We start from the raw sequence: 19,490 nt of genomic DNA on the forward strand, positions 1-19,490 counted from the left end.
CGCTCACCTTAAAGCTATGAACATCGAATGGTACAGCACTGGCCAGACCACTTGAACCACCATGTTGTGCTCATTTTGATGCCAATTTACCCAAAGAATGTTCGCCTCCTGTGTACCATCAACATCCCTTCCATTTCATGTGTCTGTCTTAAAACTTCTTAAACTTCAAACTGCCAACTTCCACGACTACCCAGGTAACCCATTCCAGATGGTCACCGTTCTCTACATAAAAAAACTTGTTTCTCACATTGCCTTTTAATTACCCCCTCTAATCTTAAAAAAAAATGACCACCAGTGTTTGACATTTTTACTCTTTGGTATTTGATATTTCTCCCTGAGAATTAGATCTTGAGTACTAGTTATAAAGATGTATCAGGTTACCTCTCAGCCTCCAAAGCTCCAAAGAAAACAAACCAAATTTGTCTGATCTCTCCTTTTAGCCAATACTTTCCAATTTAGACAACATCCTTTTTCACCCTTTCCAAAGCTCCCAGGTACTTTTGTAGCATAATGACTGGAAATTCAACAATGCTCCAAATGTGGTATGACCGAAGTAATATAGAATTGCAACATGACAATTAACCCTGACTGATCAGAAGACCACTCATTTGTGTTGTCAGTTTCTGGGAGCTATGGATTTGCACCCCAAGATTTCTATGTACATCAATGTTCCTGTGGATGCTGCCATTTACTGTGTACTTCCTCCTTATATTTTACCTTCCAAAAGTGCAATACCTCACACTTGTCCACATTAAATTCCATCTGCCATTTCTCTGCTCAGATTTCCAATTGATTTATTTCCTATTTTAATGACATTCTTCACTACCTACAACTCTACTAATTTTTGTGCCATCAACAAAGTTACGAATCAACCCATCTACGTTTTGTCCAGGCCATTTATATATATCACAAACTGCATGCCCCAGAACTGGTTCTTGTTTAACACCATTGGCCACAGACCTTCTGTCAGAATAACACTCCTCTACCATTCCCTGTTGTCTACGGCTAAGCCATCCACCAAGTTATTATGGATGGCATGGGCCTTAATAACATGAATGGAATATTTTCACCGATAAGTGTGATGAAATCACCAAAATCATTCTCAATGCAACTATTTATAATTTCACCAATAACTAACAGTGGAAACCTTTCCTCGTGGCTTTAGTATAGTTGAATATAGACTCTTAGAAAACAGTTTGAATAATGCTGAGTGCTTCAAAGTAATAGAGTAGCTGTGATATCTTTTTTTCCTAATCCTTTTCTGTTTTGGCAAAACTGATAACTTTCTTTTCAAAAGAAAAAAAAATTGCCATGGTATAATTATCAAATTCTGTAAACATCCCCAAATGATATCCAGAATTCTTCATGTGAAAATGAATTTTCTTTTAATCTAGCTACTTTGGGATGTTGTGTGGATAGGCTTTCATTGTTTGTACTATGCAAAGAAGTTGAAAACCATCTAAGAGAAGTTTGGATAAGTACATGGATGGGAGGGATATGGAGGGCTATGGCCCAAATGCAGGTCAGGTCAATGGAACCTGGCAGAGTAACAGTTCAATACTCTAAAAAATATTTACATGTGAAAGGTTATTAATAATAGTAATGTTAATATTTAGGCTTTTTCTCAGCTTGCTTTGCTGTGTAATTCTCGCAACATTCAGAGTATGATCATTTAAAAATGAAATCTATGCATTTAATCACATCACTGTACAATTCTGAAATTATGTTAGAAATTATTCATCAAGCTTTAAAGTGGATATGAGACGGCACTTGTAAAATCTGTTCAAGAAAACATGGAGATAAAGTTGATGAAATTAATATACCACTTTTTAAAAAATAAAATTTGTTTATTATTTCAAGATTTTCTATTCAATTATTTAACAGGGAAGTCTTGAGAGCAACGTTTTGTGGTCTGCTCATTTTTCACTTTTGGACTGCTGATGCAATGGCCAACAGCCACAATTTTCAGCCTCTTCCTCAACACCTAGGCCCAAGTATGTGATGACTTGGACAAAATTTTGAAAACATCGCATTTGAACCTTTCAGATCTTAATTTTGCAGTATCCTTTCATTTTTGAGTACATTGTGTGGAAGAGTACAAACATAATTTGTCTCTTTTAATTATTGTTCATTTATTTCCCTTCACTCTTTAAAACTTGGAGAGGGACCTTCAACTATCTTTCTGTAGTGTTCCCTCAATCAATTTAGGTAAGTAACAGCACAACAGAAATAAGATGACAAAATTCTTTCTGTTCCCGATCAATATTTCTCATCATCATAATAAGTTAAATAACTTGTCTCATTACTTTTTTCCAAGATGTTGTCTGCTATAGTTCCCTCAGCAACAATTTCCACTGTCCTTTAGTGCTCTAGATGTATGAAAGACATGTTAAGTCACCTACAGACAAAGCTCCACTCTTTATTTTACCACCCAATGTCATCATTGCCTTAGTAAAAAGTGCCATTACCAAATTTCCCTCCTTGGTTGTTGAGTTTCACAGCTGCAGGTGTTCTTCCATTTGACTTTGGAGAAAATGGTGCCAACCATCATGTGATATAAAACTTGATGAATTATTTACCTTTCAGACTTTAAGATGGGGAAGCATATGTCAGAAAAAAACACTTGAGACCCATTTTAGTCATTGGCAGCCTTCCAGTGCCTGCTACTAAATCTTTCCTTATTAGTGAGGCTTCATGATGTAGGAATTTCAAGGGCATTTTGTGATCACCAAACTAAACACAAGGATATAGATAAAAGATCATTTTCAAAGTTTTTACTATGTCCTAAGATTGAGCTGTATTATCTTGTTATATAAATTGCATAATTTGCACTTAGACTTTCTGCATCCACCTTTCAACTCAAAATTATATTTGTGCATTGTAATTTGATCACACATCAGGTCTACACATTTCACATGCAAAGCTGAACACCAGCAATCAGAATACTTAAAACTTTAAATACTGATGGTGGATGAGATACCTTCTGAAAAATGAACAATTTGGTTCTAGCTTTTTTCTGGAGGAATTTTGTAACTCAGATAATCCTGCCAGAGATCATGTGTCATTTCTGATCCACTATGCTTCCCTACCTAAACATGTCACTAACTTCTTGACTTTACAATGAAGTACAGTTGTATGACCATTTTGCAAATGTTCTTGCAACAGGATTCTGAAGAGGAGGATTATGGATTGGAGAACCTCAGCAAGAAAACAAGTGTTTCTCAACACTCTCATGGTTTTCAGCCATATATTCCTGAAGATTTTGCAGACTTTGATGTATATAATGCAAGCCTTGAAAACAAAGATTTGCTTTCTTCTAAGCCAGAGTTCCCGAGTTCTCGCTGTCTTGAAAACGAAGTTTCTCGTAGTCCAACTACCAGCAGTATGACGAGTGGTTACTTCTCTCACAGCGCTTCCAATGCAACGCTCTCTGATATGGCATTTGCTGGTATGGAGAACACAGACCAGATGAGTAATCAGTTGCGAGACTCTGAGCTACAGAATCCAATGGCACAGATATGTAAATCTGATTTAAAATTATCTTCTGAGAAGGAAAATGGAAATCAGGAACAAAATAAAGATTGTAATGATATGCAAAAGAGCACATCCCTCCCAAGAAATAGTGCCTTATTGAAAGAAACCTCAGTATTGCAGCAGTTCATTGAATCTAAGTCTATACTTGTTTATAGAACCCTCCCTGATGTCTATGCACCAGATTCATCATCCTGCACATTTACATTAAACCCCCAAGAAAGCATATTAGAAGACCAACAAACTGATTACTTCAATTCAATGGTGAATGCAGAAATTTTCAGCAGCCAGGACTTTACAGATTTTCAGGGTGCTGAGGAGGTGAGGAAGGACCTTGAGCTACCAGATGAGCCCATGATTTACAGTACAGGTTCCTCAGATGATTCAAATAGACTTTCTGTTGATAGTATAGAATTGGATGAAAAGTGGCAAAGTCCTACAGTAAAGTGTCCAAATAATATTTCTAGGCTTCCTGAAGACTCATGCAGCGTTGCCCACAACCAATCACAATCGACCATTCTTGATAATCGGTTAGCCAACTCTGCAGAGAACCCACTGTTTTGTGGAGAAGCCGATAATGAAGAAGCCTCTGATCACTCCACCAGCCCAGAAAACTCTGGTATGAGGAACCTTTCAGATTTATCAGACATTGAAGATAGTAATGTTGCAGAGCAGTGTGACCCTCTACCAAGTTGGATCATACTGGGAGGACGTACATCTGTTGGAAACGACAAGAATGGAACCATTCGATATGTTGGTACAGTGGATTTCTCCACGGGTATCTGGGTTGGAGTTGAGCTTGATACTCCAGCTGGTGAGTAAGAAGATACTGTCACTGTATTTGGTTGATTTCACAAAGTCAGATGCATGATCATATAAATCAACTGTGATTGGATTGAATTACAGAAACAACAAGGGTCCTAATGGTCCACTGTTCCAATAATGTCAACTAATGGAAGACTGCTGTTTTACCAGTTCCTTTGCCCTGTCCTGTGCTAATTGTATTTCCAAGTTTTCTGATATCCGTAAAGTATGAAATCATACACAAATCCAGATCCATCATAGTATGACAAAAATTAAATGGTCCCAACCTTACAGGCAACTTTCCTCCAGACCGTGGAGAAGGCTTACTCTACTACTTTCTACTTTCTAACCCTTAAGCAAATTTACATTTCAAAAAGACTGCCCATTTAAGTCATATTTTGGAAAATTCAATTGATCCTAATGTTAATACAGTGAAGTATTGAACAATTAAGAATGGTATCTTAATACATTTTAAGGGGCATGATAATTTTCATTTTCTAGAAGTTTGTGTCTCAAACTAATGCCCCAATTTAACAGTAGCATGAGAACACTGTGGGTAACATTTAAGTTTATGTTTCATACATCTTGTTTTCTGCAAGAAGGATGCACTGTCCATGACTAAGGAAGTTGAGGGTGGAGTTAAGTTAACAGAGAATGCAAACTATGTTGGGAGATTAGAGGAAGGCCAGAGGATTGGGAAATTTAAAGAAGCCAATAAATGGTGACTTAAAAGGAAGAGAATACAATTTGAAAGTAAACTGGCAAATAAGATAAAAACACACAGTAACAGCTCCCACTAGTTGGAGATAATTTGGAAGAGTATAGTTTGGATAGTTGATGGTTGAGATGAGTCGTTTTAACAACAGCACACTGACAGTGTCTCCTCGCATGGTGGTGAAACATTTGCAAGTAGATTGCCAGGATGGGAGAACAACTCATCCCAACTAACTTCCACTGTAGAAAAGCAAAGAGATTAGGTCCATTTTGATCCTTTGCTTTGCATTTAGATAATCTGTCTTTTGATTCCTCTAATCGAACTACGTAACTCATCCTTCCATTCACTAAATTTTGTACATTCACTCAATTTTTGTATAATCTGTTGCAGTCACAATATCCTTTCAGTAACATGCCATCCCATCTTTTTTCATGCCATCAACAAACATGGATTCCTACATTCTACACATTCTTACAGGTTAATAATACAAAAAATGAATAGTTGAGGTCCAAGAATTGATTGCTAGTTACTTTTTCCATCCTGGAAAACTTGCTATCTGCAGATATAAAGGGTTACATATTCTGCTTGTGCATGCTCAAAGAACTCAAGCAGATTTGTCTAAATAGGATTTACCTTTCTTGAAGCCATGATGGCTTGGTTTGATTAGATTACATTTTCCTAAATAATTAACTGTTTCTTCTTCAATTATTAACTCAATATCTATTGTTGGCAAGATGCTGAAACTAACTGGCCTGCAGTTTTCCTGTCTTTTACCTCCCGCTCACTTCCCCACCTCCTTTGAACATTCACACAAGCCCTCCTGAAATTCTTTTGGGAATTTTGGAAAAATTAAACTATTTGACTGTCTTGCAGCCATTGGCTGCATCATAGGGCTCTGGCAACTTGTCTGATTTTAATGTATGAATTTTTCTTATACCTGACCCCTTGTGATTGTGATTTGTTTCTAAACAAGATCTTCCATGCTATTTGAAAATAGCCCATCTGTTAAATGAGCTCCATTGTGAGCTGATGCAGAAGCACTGGTTGAATATATCTGTCTTTTCCTGATAGTAGTTCTTCAGCCTCATTTTCTGGAGGTCTACGAGTTGTTTTACCACTGTGTACCTTTTGAAATATCTTTACACTTTTTTACTGTTTGTTTTGATATTACCTGCAAGTTTGCCTTCAAAATCAATTTACTCCCTATAAGTTTTAGAGCCTTTAGCTGCTGGTTTCTGAAAAATTCCTAGTCCTCTCCTCTACCACCAGCCCTTTCTACTTTGTCCTAATGTTGATTTAATGTCATCTTGACTTCCTTTATTAACCAAGAATGGCACCTCCCTCTCAAAGAATTCCTCTCCTACTGAGTATTATGAACAAACTACTTAAATATGTGCCACTGCTTATTGATCCACCTCTTCATTCATTTATCTAGTCAAATCAGCAGTCAGTAGAAGGCAGAGGAATCAGTGCTGGGACTTCAGTTATTTATCATCTACAATAGTAACTTCAAAGAGGGGACTCAGTATATTGCAGCCAAACTTGCTGATAATGCAGTGACTGATTGGTTAGCGAGGTTTGAGGAGGACACAAAGAGCCTGCAAAGTTTGGGACGGTGGTGAATATTGGTAGCTTGGCAACGAGCTTGCAGACATCCTCAGTGCATCGTTGTTGGTGTTTCTCTCTGGGAGTGCTCACATTTATATAGCATCCCTTTCACTTGTCTCGGTCCTGATAGGCTTACCCCTTCAATTGACCTTTGAATTCTATTGGCTTGCATTTCTTTGGGTCTTAGGGATTCGTAGATGGTGTCTATTCCAATATGTTTGCTTCCAGAGTTATCTTAACTCCATAAACAAACATATCAAAATGTATGCCATCTACAAACTCTTAAGAGACTGACTGGCCTACTCCTTGCGTTATTTATAATTGCACTTTCAAAGTGAACTTAGTTTTATACATTGCCATTTGTATAGCCTTTGTAGATCTTTTTGAAGCATTCCACTCTCTCCAAAGCTAAATATCATCCACTTCATGTAGGTCCTTGTGGCTTTAAGTTTGATATTTATCTTATTTTGCTCTATGTTTCAGAAGAGGGCATAGTTTAAGTGCCATTTTTGCTTTTATACATGCAGGGAAACATCAAGGCACTATTCAAGGAAAGGAGTACTTCCGCTGCAATCCAAATTGTGGTGTCTTTGTTCGTCCAAACCGGCTTATTCAGGTCTCCGATACAGTACGGCAGCACGGCACCCTTCCTGAAGGGCAAGCATCCACAGGTCATGGGAAGCGGAAAAATGTCAATCTCAGGAGGTCACAGGTGACTACACCCACCAAACCTGAAGGAACAGCACTTCACAAGTCAGGAGTTACAGTATCTTCTAAGAAGCAGAACAACAGGAAATCCTGGACTAACTGAACTGCAACATTTGCACTGATTATATGTTACTGTTTAGGCCTCTTAATAGAACATTTTATACAATGTACAGTTTTTGTTTATATTATTCTGTGATATAGAGGATAGAATAAAACTTTAATATTTTGCCTTTTTGTAAAAAAATAAAGTATATTTGCTGGTAACACATCAAAAGAATGCTAAAATATAGCTAGTCTATGTAAAATAACTTTAACATCAGCTCAGAGAACATCACATTCTGCATTACAAAGTAATATGAGATTTTAATCAGTAAATAGGAATTTTATTAAAATTATTTGGATACGAGTCTCAATGATCTCTAAATTGGTCCGTAATTACCAAAGAGCTTGATTAGAGTCAGGAACCTCTTAATTTTGACCTTCATAAAGTTTAGTTCTAGGCTGTAGGCACCTGCTGATTTTATTAATGTGCCGTGTTTTTTGATTCTCCGTATTATGCTGCCTTATTTCTATTGTCTAATAAGCACATTTAAACAAAACTGATTATTCAATGTGGTTATTGTCTTCCAAAGTTTACCACTGCTGATTAAGCTTCACGTGGGTCTAGGTTTCCACTAGCGTTTGGACCTGTTGCTTGAAGCTTTGTATGTTACAAGTCTAAAAACCCTTAGTCTGGTTTGCCTTTAGCAGTTTAGTGCTTAAACAGTATTACCGCAAGAATGCAGGGAGCAGACAGAAGATTATCAGAGTATGTATGCGTGTATTTGCTGAAGAATGCAAAGTAATGGTACATTTTGCAACAATGTTGTGTATATAATGAAACATCTCATTGGATGATTTGGTTACAATAATTTATACACAGGATTATATATAATAGAAAGTTTTACTGCATGCATGCATGCAGTTAAGGTATGATCTGATGGACTAGAGACTGTTTCAGAAGCCATCCAGTGTACATAGCGTGTACAAGATTGTAGCTACTTAACAGTCCGTCTGGAGAAATGTGATGATGAAAGGTTGATTGTTAATTTTAATAATGAAAAACTTGGGACTTGATCAAGAGCTGCTGAATTAGTCTTTTGTATATATTTTCCCTTTGTAGTGTTTTTGTATGACTATGTACAGAGTTGTAATATATGTTATTTCAGCAAAACTGTATTTAATGGGGACAGCATATCAGTGTTTTAGAATACATTCTACAGCCTGGAACCACTTAACCACAGTGTGTATTTTGTTTGCATATTTGAGTTTTGACATGTAAATATCTTACCAAGTTTTTGCCTTTTAGAATCTCTTCTAATCCAGTATGATGGTACTATTGCAGATAGTAATGTCAGGCTTGGAACTAAATATTAAAGCAGGGTGGGTGTCTGTTTGGAGGCCAGTAAGGCTGAGCATTTTGTGTAGCTGTTTAATAGTTTGTAAATTAAATTATCATTGAATACCAGAAGCTCCCAAACATTTTTGATGTTCCCTACTTTAGATTTCTGAGCCCCTCTGCTATATACAGTAGTTGTAAATATTAAATAAAAATTATTTTTATAATTGCATCATAAGCAGGTGTAGAAGTGAGATGCTACTCTTTGTAAATGTTGTACATTTTTGTGCAAATTGCAGTGTCAAAATGGCAAGATTCAGTAACCCTGTGGACACATCCCTAAGCAGATCTCCAGATCAAAACATTATTTTATGGATATCCCATTATGACCATTTTCCTACCATTAATGATTATTGTATGCACGAACACCAAAGCAAACATGTAGGGAGGATTAACAGGATATGAAAATAACATAGACTGCAGTGTTCTCCAAGCCTGGATAGCAATTACTCTGTAAATTAACTAACCTACTATTTATTAATTATAACTTTTGAGAGTTTTACTATAAACAATATTATATGGTACAAGTTTGCAATATATGTAAACATAATACCAAAATTAGCCATATTGCATGTCATAAGGCAGCATGTGAAACATGTTCACATGTGCTATATGTCCAAAATCTTACCTTGCATTGTATTTGTTACTTCTTGAAAAATTTTGTTGTACAATGTAATGCAAGCTGTCTGTGTAAATGCACTTGATTTTAATTACCCACTGCCATTGGAGTGCAGTAATTCCTTGGTATGGCATTTATGTTTCTTAACCCATGGTTTGGAGAAATGCCTTCTCTCTTACTGGCCCCCATCTACTTCCCAAATCGCCATATCCTGATCTATTTATTTCTTCCCCCATAATTATATAAATAAATCACTTTGAACTCCCTCAATCCCCTGCTTAAATTAGGTTAAAATAAGTAAATATTTGATTGTGTCAACTACATGAAAAACTTAAAGTGTAAATAGACATTTTGAACATAAAATTAGGACTCAGTCCTGTTATCTGGATCTACACGTTTCTACAAAGCTTTTCTTCAAGTTTTCTTAAAATACAAAAAAAAAACAGGTTTTCATCATTACAATGCAAGTTTCAAACAGCTTATTTTACTAACTGGTGGCATTGTTTCTTTGGAGCCAAAATGTTGCCTAACACATACCACAGCATATCAGCTGTTTCCCTGAGAGGTCTGGTTTTTATTGAGCTGAGACTGTTCTCAAAACTTGCTGCTCACCTTCCCCTGAGGACTGACTCATGGACCTCTGGTTTCCTTCTCCTGAAGTCAATAATCAGCTCTTTGGTCTTGCTGACATTGAGTGAGAGGGTGTTGTTGAGGCACCACTCAGCCTCCTACATGGTGATTTATTACTGCTTTTGATTTGGCTGATGACAGTAGTGTCATTAGCAAGCTTAAATATGGCATTAGAGCTGTGCTTAGCCTCACAGTCGTGTGTAGCGAGTAGAGCAGGAGGCTAAGCACACAGTCTGACCTGACTGAGATTGTGGAGGAGATGTTGCCAATCTGAACTGACTGGGGTTGGCAAGTGAGGAAATCGAGGATCCAATTGCACAAGGAGGTATTGAGGCCAACATCTTGAAACTTACTGATAAGTTTTGAGGGGACAGTAGCATTGAATGCTGAACTGTAGTCAATAAAGGGCAACCTGATGTATGCATCTTTCCACAGGTGCTGCTTTAATTGGTGAGTTATCTTGTTTTAATGTACTCATCTGCCCTAACGGGAATCAAGATCCCACCTGGCTCTCAGTGAACTGGTATCAGGATCAATTTCTAAACTTAAAACACCTGTTCTCAACAAATACATTCAGGAGAATTGGCATTATAAGTGAATTGGAATTGGTTAATTATTGTCACATGTACTAAGATACAATGAAAAGCTTGTCTTGTATTACTCTTCATACTGATCAAATTATTACAAAATGCATTGAAAAAATACAAAATAAAATTATCAGAATGCAGAACAAATTGCAACAGTTACAAAGCAAGTTCAGGGCAGATAGACAATAAGGTGTAAGATCATAATTAAGTAGATTGTGAGGTCAAGAGTCCATCTTATTGTACCAAGGAACTATCAATGAAGTGGAAACTGTCCTTGAGCATTGTGGAACGCAAGTGTTTAGAATGATTGTGTCAGCGGTGTTGCTGTCTACTCTTGCTGATTGCTGTCTGTTAGTCAGGAAATCGAAGATTCAATTGCAGAGCGAGGTGTTGACTCCAAAGTCCTGGAGTTTGGTGATGAGTTTGCTTGAAGTTATAGAAGTGAAAGAGAGCTCTAGTCATTAGTCTAACCGAGGTGACTTTATTGTCCAGATGCTCCAGAGATGAGTGTAGGCCCAGGGAGATGGCATTTACTATGGAGCTGTTTCAGCAGCAGACGAATTGCAATTGAAGGTTGTCTTAGGGGCAGGAGTTAATACACACCATAACTATCCTCTCAAAACACCTCCTGGTGATGAATCTTAGAACCACTGGCAGTAGCCATAAGAAACAATACTTTGTTTTTCTTAGCTACTGGGATGATAGTCGTCTTCTTAAAGAAGGTTGGAATGTCAGATTGAACCAGGCAGAGATTAAAAATGTTTCCAAATATTCCTAGCAGGATCTAAAGACAGCCATCTGTGTCAAAGCTTCCCACTGGTTTCATTCTCTGGATGATTGATCTTATGTCTGCAACAGTAACTGTGCATGATAAATAGTCCACTAGAGGCTGTCAGGGCGGGTGGCAACATTACTATTACCTTCTGCTCAAAATACAGAATGAATAAGATCATTAGAAAGTGATGTGCTGTTGTCAGCGATGCTGCCCGACTTTGTTTTGCAGTCAGTTATAGTAAGCAACTGACAGTTGGCCTGGGACTCTTATTTCAGACTGGCGTTGTCTAGTGCTCATTTTCAATACAGTGAAGCTCCAAAAACACATTAAAGTGCTGGAGGAATGCAGTGGGTCAGGCAGCATTAACAGAAAGGAATAAACAGTCAACGTTTCAGGCCAAGACCCTTTCATAAGGACTGATAAGGAAGGGGGAAAAAGCCAGAATAAGATGATGGGGAGAGGAGAAGGAGCACAAGTTAGAAGGAGAAGGGTGAAGCCAGGTGGGTGGGGGAGGAGGTATGAAGGGATAGGTAGGATAGGTGAAGGCCTGAAGAAGAAATCTGATAGGAGAGTTGACAATGGGAAAAAGGAAAGGAGGCAGGGCACTCGGGGCAGGTAAGAGAAGAACCAGAGTTGGGGAATAAAAGAAGAGGGAATGGAAGGGGAAAAATTACCAGAAGACAGAGAAATTGATGTTCTTCCCATCAGGTTGAAGGCCACCAAGATGAAATATGAGGTTATTGCTTCTCCAACCTATGAGTTGCCTCAATGGCAGTAGAGGAGGCTATGAACCAATACGTCAGAATAGAAGTGGGAATTAAAATGGTTGGGGCCCAGCAAATCCTGCTTTTTGCAGGTGAAGCAAAGGTGCTCAACAATGCAATCCCGCAATATACGTTGAGTGTCACCAATGTCAGAGAGGCAGCATTGGGAGCATCGGATAAAGTAGTCAACCCCAACTGACCTGCAGGTGAAGTGTTGCCTCATTTGTAAGGACTGTTTGTGGCCCTGAATGGAGGTGAGTGTGTAGGTGTACCACTTCTTCTGCTTGCGGGGGGATGAGTGGGGAGAGATAAATGGACAAGAGAATCAGAGAGAGAGTGGCCCCTGTGGAGAGTGGAGGGAAGGTAAGGAGCTGTTTGGTGGTAGGATTCTGTTGATGCCAGAAGTTGTGGAGAAAAAAGCACCCACAATCCACCATTCAACTACCGATATTCTCAATAAGTCAGCATCTGAATCATTGGGTAATTCTTCCCTCTCTCCCCTGGAACTGGTTCTTGTCCATAAGACAAAGGAGCAGAAGTCGGCCATTCGGCCCATCGAGTCCGCTCCGCCATTTTATCATGAGCTGATCCATTCTCCCATTTAGTCCCACTCCCCCGCCTTTTCACCATAACCTTTGATGCCCTGGCTACTCAGATACCTATCATTCTCTGCCTTAAATACACCCAATGACTTGGCCTCCACTGCTGCCCGTGGCAACAAATTCCATAGATTCACCATCTCTGACTAAAAAAATTTCTTCGCATTTCTGTTCTAAATGGGTGCCCTTCAATCCTTAAGTCATGCCCTCTCGTACCAGACTCCCCCATCATGGGAAACAACTTTGCCACATCCACTCTGTCCATGCCTTTCAAAACTCGAAATGTTTCTATGAGGTCTCCCCTCATTCTTCTAAACTCCAAGGAGTACAGTCCAAGAGTGGACAAACGTTCCTCATATGTTAACCCTCTCATTCCCAGAATCATTCTAGTGAATCTTCTCTGAACCCTCCCCAACGTCAGCACATCCTTTCTTAAATAAGGAGACCAAAACTGCCCACAGTACTCCAAGTGAGGTCTCACCAGCGCCTTATAGAGCCTCAACATCACATCCCTGCTCCTATACTCTATTCCCCTAGAAATGAATGCCAACATTGCATTCGCCTTCTTCACCACTGACTCAACCTGGAGGTTAACCTTAAGGGTATCTTGTACGAGGACTCCTGAGACTCACTGCCTCCTTGGTTCCCGTCATTACCCAAGGGCTCATCTGTTCCCAAGTTCCCACACTCTTCTGAAACTTCCAGGTTCACTGGAAAATGTATTATACTACAGGCAACCCTCATGTTATGGTCATTCAGTTAATGAAAATTCACTAACCAAAAAATTTTAGATACAGCATAAAATTTTCTTTGACAGTCTGTGGAAAAAGAAATTTTTTTTTTCCCCATCTTGTTTCTTGGTGCAGCTTCACTTTAGGAAAATAGCAATTTGGACCATTTTCTGGAGATGCAAACTACCCCCAGCTAACAGTGTAAATTCTTAAAATCTAAATTAAGGCATGGTGAAGGGCTTGTCTTGTGCTATCATGTTCCATGTTTAGGTTTTTTTTTTGGTGGGGGAGGGGATATCAAATTGAGTAGAAAATCTGCCAGTCCAGTACCAACAAAGCCCTGAACATTCCAAGTTATCAATAGTTTTGCCTTATTAAATCAGCAAAGGAATGCAAGTTAGGTTTAACTGTTTTCGTTCTGTGGAACAGCTTTCAGAGATCTTTCTTCTGAGACATTTTTAATCACCAGCTGTTCTTTGAAATGTTTGCTATTTCATAGAAAAGTTGTAAATGTAGTGATGTATTACAGCACAGTACAGGCCCTTCACTACACTACAGCCAATCTGTCAATGGGTTGGATACAGCCTGGAACCTCAACCATTAGCTATGTGAGAAAAAGTTAATAACTTCCGGTTCTATAGACAACTGGGCTGCAGTTCTCTCTGAAGGTGAGGAAACTCTCTCAACATTGAAACTACCAGATGAATTGAAAAATCTGAATTATTCTTAAAACAAAATGTCTCTAAATCTGTGATACTTAAAAGTTTATTCTCTTTGTATTATAATTCTGATCTTCACATCAGCATGATAGAGAATTAGTCAAAGTTCCAACCTTGTTGAAAGAACTGTTGCAAGATCTTCAGAGAAGGTTTGAAGTTTCTATTTAAAGAAAGGTTCTGGCCCTCTGGATTCAGTCTGTGACTAGCATTGAAACCAACCATCTATTCTTTTTACTTAAAAGTTTGGCACAGCTGGGTGAATGAAGGTGAATTGCAAAATTATGTTGAGCCCTATAGCTGTCACAAGAATCTATTAATTTCAAAAAGACATATCATGTTCAGACACCATTTCAAAGTTCAAAGTAAATTTATTATCAAATTTCATACAATATATTTCACCATATACTACCTTTTGGCGGGACTGTGTTATTTAAAAAAAAGCTCATATATGCCAAGTTGATTTACAAGCTTGGAGAAAGGAAAATGAGAATCAAGAAAGATTTGTAATTGTGATTTGTAACATACTTCCAATAATGGAAGAAAAGTAAATTAAAGGCTGACAAAGGTGATGACTGAAAATTACCAATACTGAAATAACTAAAACTGGTTCATCACACCTAGGCAGTGAACATTCTTTCACAGATTGTAAACTCAAGAAAGGTTGCATTTGGTTAACACTCCAGTTTTGCAAATTATATATTTGTAAAGTATCATCTGCAACTCTGACCAACCTCTCTTAAAGAATCCCTCTCCTCAATAATACCATAGTGATCCAGCTACATTCAAAGAAGTGGTCTTCCTCCTTATCTCACCCACAAACTGAAGGGGGAGGGGCAGGTGAATATTTTGAGCTACTCAGTGGCATACTTGATTTATCCTTGCACAATTAAACTAATCACTAATCAAACTTGTGATGCAGTTCAACTTAGCACACTTCCTCAATATGGCTCATCTATTTGTCCTCTCTTCCAAACCTGTCAACGTAATTCATAAGTCTTACATATAAATGCTGATAGAATTCACTGCTGCTTATGTGGAAGTCTGGATTTTCAGAGTACGTACTGTGGTAAGTAAAATACCAGTTCTAGCCTCAGATTTAAAATGTAAAGTAACTCAATAATCCTTTTTAAAACTATTTTGGAACATATTAATTTTATGTCTGCATTGTACTGTTATTGCAAGGAAATTAATTTCACATCATACATGTCAGTGAGAATAGCTGTGACTTCAAGTTCTCAATGCCACTAAGGAGGAATATAGTAGGAGCAGAGAGGGATCACCAGGACTGTTACATGAATGGACAGATGTAGTTGTACAGTTGGTGGACATACTACATTTTTCCACACAAGTTTTAATATACCCTTCAAGAGTCATGTACTGTATATGTCATGGTTTGCCCAATATTGTAAGCAGAATTTCAACACCAGGTTGGTTTATCCCAGAAGAGGATGTTAATGTTGGTTCCTGAGTGAGTTTGAAGGGTTTTGTTGAGTTACGTACTCTGACATTAACTGTGTTATCTTGAATGACAAATGACAGGCAAGAATTAGTCAGAGGTGTTCATTTTGCCCCACTGTAGCATTCTTTGTGTTCATAAGTGTCCATTTTCAGACATTAAAGGTCTGGCTGTAATGATTCACCTTTGTTCCCCACGTCCTCAAATTTCTAAACAGTAGAATAAGATTGTGCAATTATTCTTTATAATTTAGATGCCATTCATAATCAAACTACTTTTGAAATCAGTAGTTCCCAGGGCACAGTTTCACGTCTTAAGTGTTGTAGGCATGATTTGTGATGTTTTGCATCCTTTACATCATCACGCTACTACCTGTGATTAACAGTTTATTAGCCTTTAGATTAGTTAGCATAAGATTGTAATTAGGTCTAAATCAGATTACATCACCATTTGCCATTATCCATTACCATTATGATTTTTATTCCGTTCAGTCAGCTATTCTACTCCCTTGTGAATTTCTGTGATTATTAGGTATACCTTCCCAGTATCATACCCTTTCTTTCCCCACTTAACCAATTAACTAACCAGGTTAATTATTGGCATTCCTATATGCGATTTATCAAATGCCTTCTGGAAGTCCAATGCCTTCAAAAAGTCTCAGAAATTTCATCTGAAGTTGACCTATGTGTTGAAAATACAAAATGAATATTCTGATCCAATTTTTAAAAAATCAAGTTCTCTGGTCAAATTTTCAGGCATTTGAACCTTAAATAATAGAAAGCTAATTTCCCATAAATATACTTGCTATTTTGTAGAGAACTTGCAATGTTAGTAGAAGGAATAAATGTGTAAACTATTTTCTAAACAGGGATCATATTCAAAAGTCTGAGGTGAAAAGGGACTTGGGAGTCCTTGTGCAGGATTCACTGTAGGTAAATTTGCAGGTTCAGTCAGAGGTAAGGAAAGCAAACTTGTTAGCATTAATTTCAAGGGGACTATAGTACAAAAGCAAGGATGTAATGCTGAGGATTTACGACACTAATCAAACAGCACTTGGAGTATTGTGAGCAGTTTTAGACTCCTTATTTAATTGGCATTGGTGTCGGTCCACAGCAGGTTCATGAGAATAATCCCAGAAATGAAAGGGTTAAGATTTGAGAAGTGTTTGATAGCTCTGACATTAATGATTACATGGGCCAAAGGGTGTTTTGTACCATAGTGTTTTATGACTATTCAATGAGATCAGGCAGATTAATGGTTTGGCATGGACCAGATGGACCAAAGGACCTGTCTCTGTGCTGTCATGTTCTATGACTGAAGAGGTGTGAATCTCAATGAAACTATAGGACTATTGATAGGCCTAGATGGAGTGGATGTGGAGTGGATGTAGAGAGGATGTTTCCTATAGTGGGGTAGTCTAGAACCAGAGGTCACAATCTCAAAATAGAAGTACATCATTTTTGAACAGAGATGAAGATGAATTTCTTTAGCCACAGAATGATGAATCTGTGGGGGCCAAGTCACTGGGTATTTTAAAGTGGAGGTTGATAGGTTCTTCATCAGGCGGGGCATCAAAGGTTAAGGGGAGAACAGGAGAATGGGGTGAGGGGGATAATAAACGAGCCAAGATGGAATGACAGCAGAATGGCCTAATTCTGCTCCTCTATCTTGTTATGATGTTTTCTTTATATCCCAGAAAGTAAACGTTCCTCTGTACAGCTGCAATCTGATTTTGGATTGACAACTAAAAAAAAAACATTCATTTTCATTCCTACCCATGGTTTGCTTTTTCTGGATATCTGGCCTTTTGGTATACAACTACACCAAATTTTTAAAAAAACGTGGAATTTAAATATTTCTGGGTACTTTTTATAACATTAGAAAGCCCCTACTGAAATATAACAAAAGAAAAAAATATTGTCAAAAGAAGTTGATTACTTCTTCCAATAATAAAATGGTATGGTCTGTTTATGCTACAGCATGTTATCACATTAAGTATTCTGGTAATTCCTTAAGTACTTGCTGAATAAAGTTCTCCATAATGAATTTAAATTAAGATGAAGTAAGTAAACAGTCTGTCAGCAAAGATTGCCACTGGCCACATCCTGGATTCTTTCACCTGTGTCATTCAACTCAAAACTTCATTTTTGGGATCAAGATTGCCACCATCGTGCCAGTGCCGAAGCATTCCACTGCGATGGGCCTGAATGACTTCCGTCTAGTTGCACTCACCCCCATCATTGCAAAGTGCTTTGAGAGACTGGTTCCATCACATCTGAAATCCTGTCTGCTCACTACTCTGGAGCCCCATCAATCTGCCTATCACACCAACAGGACAACAGAGGACACCATCTCCACAGCACTTCACTCTGCCCTGACCCACCAGGACAGCCCCAACTCTTACGTCAGAATGCTGTTCATTGACTTTAGTTCGGCATTCAATACTCTGATCCCCTCCAAGCTGATCGCCAAACTTTGCCAGCTTGGTATCAGCTCATCCCTCTGCAATTGGACCTTGGACTTCCTGACTAACAGACCCCAAACAGTTAAGTTAGACAACCTCTCCTCCTCCACTCTCACCCTGAACACTGGCGTGCCTCAAGGCTGTGTGCTGAGCCCTCTTCTGTACTCCCTTTTCACCTATGACTGCATTCCTGTACATGGTTCTAACTCCATAATCAAGTTCGCAGATGGCACTACGGTTGGCCAGATCAGAGGGGATGACGAGGTCCAGCACCTGGCCGCACGGTGTGCTGCCTTACACCCAGAAGACCAAGGAGATCATTGTGGACTTCAAGCATGTTAGGAGCCATACTCACATCCCCATCTACATCAATGGAGCTGTAGTGGAGCGTGTATCAAGCTTCAAATTCCTTGGTGTCCACATTTCCGAGTATCTCACCTGGTCCCTGAACTCCTCCATCTTGATCAAAAAGGCGCAATAGTGCCTTTATTTCCTGCGGAGCATCAAGAAAGCTTACCCTGGTCCCAGGATACTGTCGGACTTTTACCACTGTACCTTTGAGAGCAGACTCAGTGTGGTATGGCAATTGTCCCGTATCGGACTGCAAAGCACTCCAGTGTGGTGAAAACTGCCCAGCAGATTATCAGCACCCAATTGCCCACCATTGAGAACATCTACCATAAACGTTGCCTGGGCAGGGCGAAAAGCATTATCAAGGATGCATTTCACCCCAACCATGGACTTTTTACTCTCCTCCCATCTGGTAGGTGCTACAGGAGCCTCTGTTTCCGCACCAGCATGCACAGGAAGAGCTTCTTCCCTGAGGCTGTGACCCTGCTGAACCTCAAATCACAGTGCTAAGCAGTATTGCACCCATACTGTACTGTCTCAGTACTTTCATATTTGTGTGCTGTAGCAGTTTTTATTCACAGTTATTTTGGTCAAAGAACACTGAGGCTATCTACAAGAAGGGGCAGAGCTGTCTCTATTTCCTGTGGAGACTGAGGTCCTTTAACGTCTGTCGGACGACGCTGAGGATGTTCTATGAATCTGTGGTGGCCAGTGCAATCATGTTTGCTGTTGTGTGCTGGGGCAGCAGGCTGAGGGTAGCAGACACCAACAGAATCACTCGTAAGGCCAGTGATGTTGTGGGGATGGAACTGGACTCTCTGACGGTGGTGTCTGAAAAGAGGATGCTGTCCAAGTCGCATGCCATCTTCAACAATGTCTCCCATCCACTACATAATGTACTGGTTGGGCACAGGAGTACATTCAGCCAGAGACTTATTCCACCGAGATGCAACACAGAGTGTCATAGGAAGTCATTCCTGTCTGTGGCCAT

General features: G+C 38.9%; 1 protein-coding gene across 5 annotated transcripts in view; it reads left to right on the top strand.

Annotated features, from left to right (window-relative positions):
- Positions 1 to 8,948, top strand: part of kif13a (kinesin family member 13A) — a 273,571-nt gene extending 264,623 nt beyond the window's left edge. For 4 of the 5 annotated variants that reach the window (XM_063069892.1, XM_063069895.1, XM_063069893.1 and 1 more), the window contains 2 exons: positions 3,166 to 4,345; positions 7,186 to 8,948. In XM_063069892.1, the coding sequence (XP_062925962.1) occupies positions 3,166 to 4,345; positions 7,186 to 7,469 (1,464 nt within the window). In that variant the 3' untranslated portion in view covers positions 7,470 to 8,948. Of the gene's footprint in view, positions 1 to 3,165; positions 4,346 to 7,185 lie in introns of those variants that run through there. The other variant, XM_063069897.1, reaches the window with a different exon arrangement.
- Positions 8,949 to 19,490: the final 10,542 nt, after the last annotated feature.

This window comes from Mobula hypostoma, chromosome 17, assembly GCF_963921235.1.
Source record: "Mobula hypostoma chromosome 17, sMobHyp1.1, whole genome shotgun sequence".
Lineage (NCBI taxonomy): Eukaryota > Metazoa > Chordata > Chondrichthyes > Myliobatiformes > Myliobatidae > Mobula > Mobula hypostoma.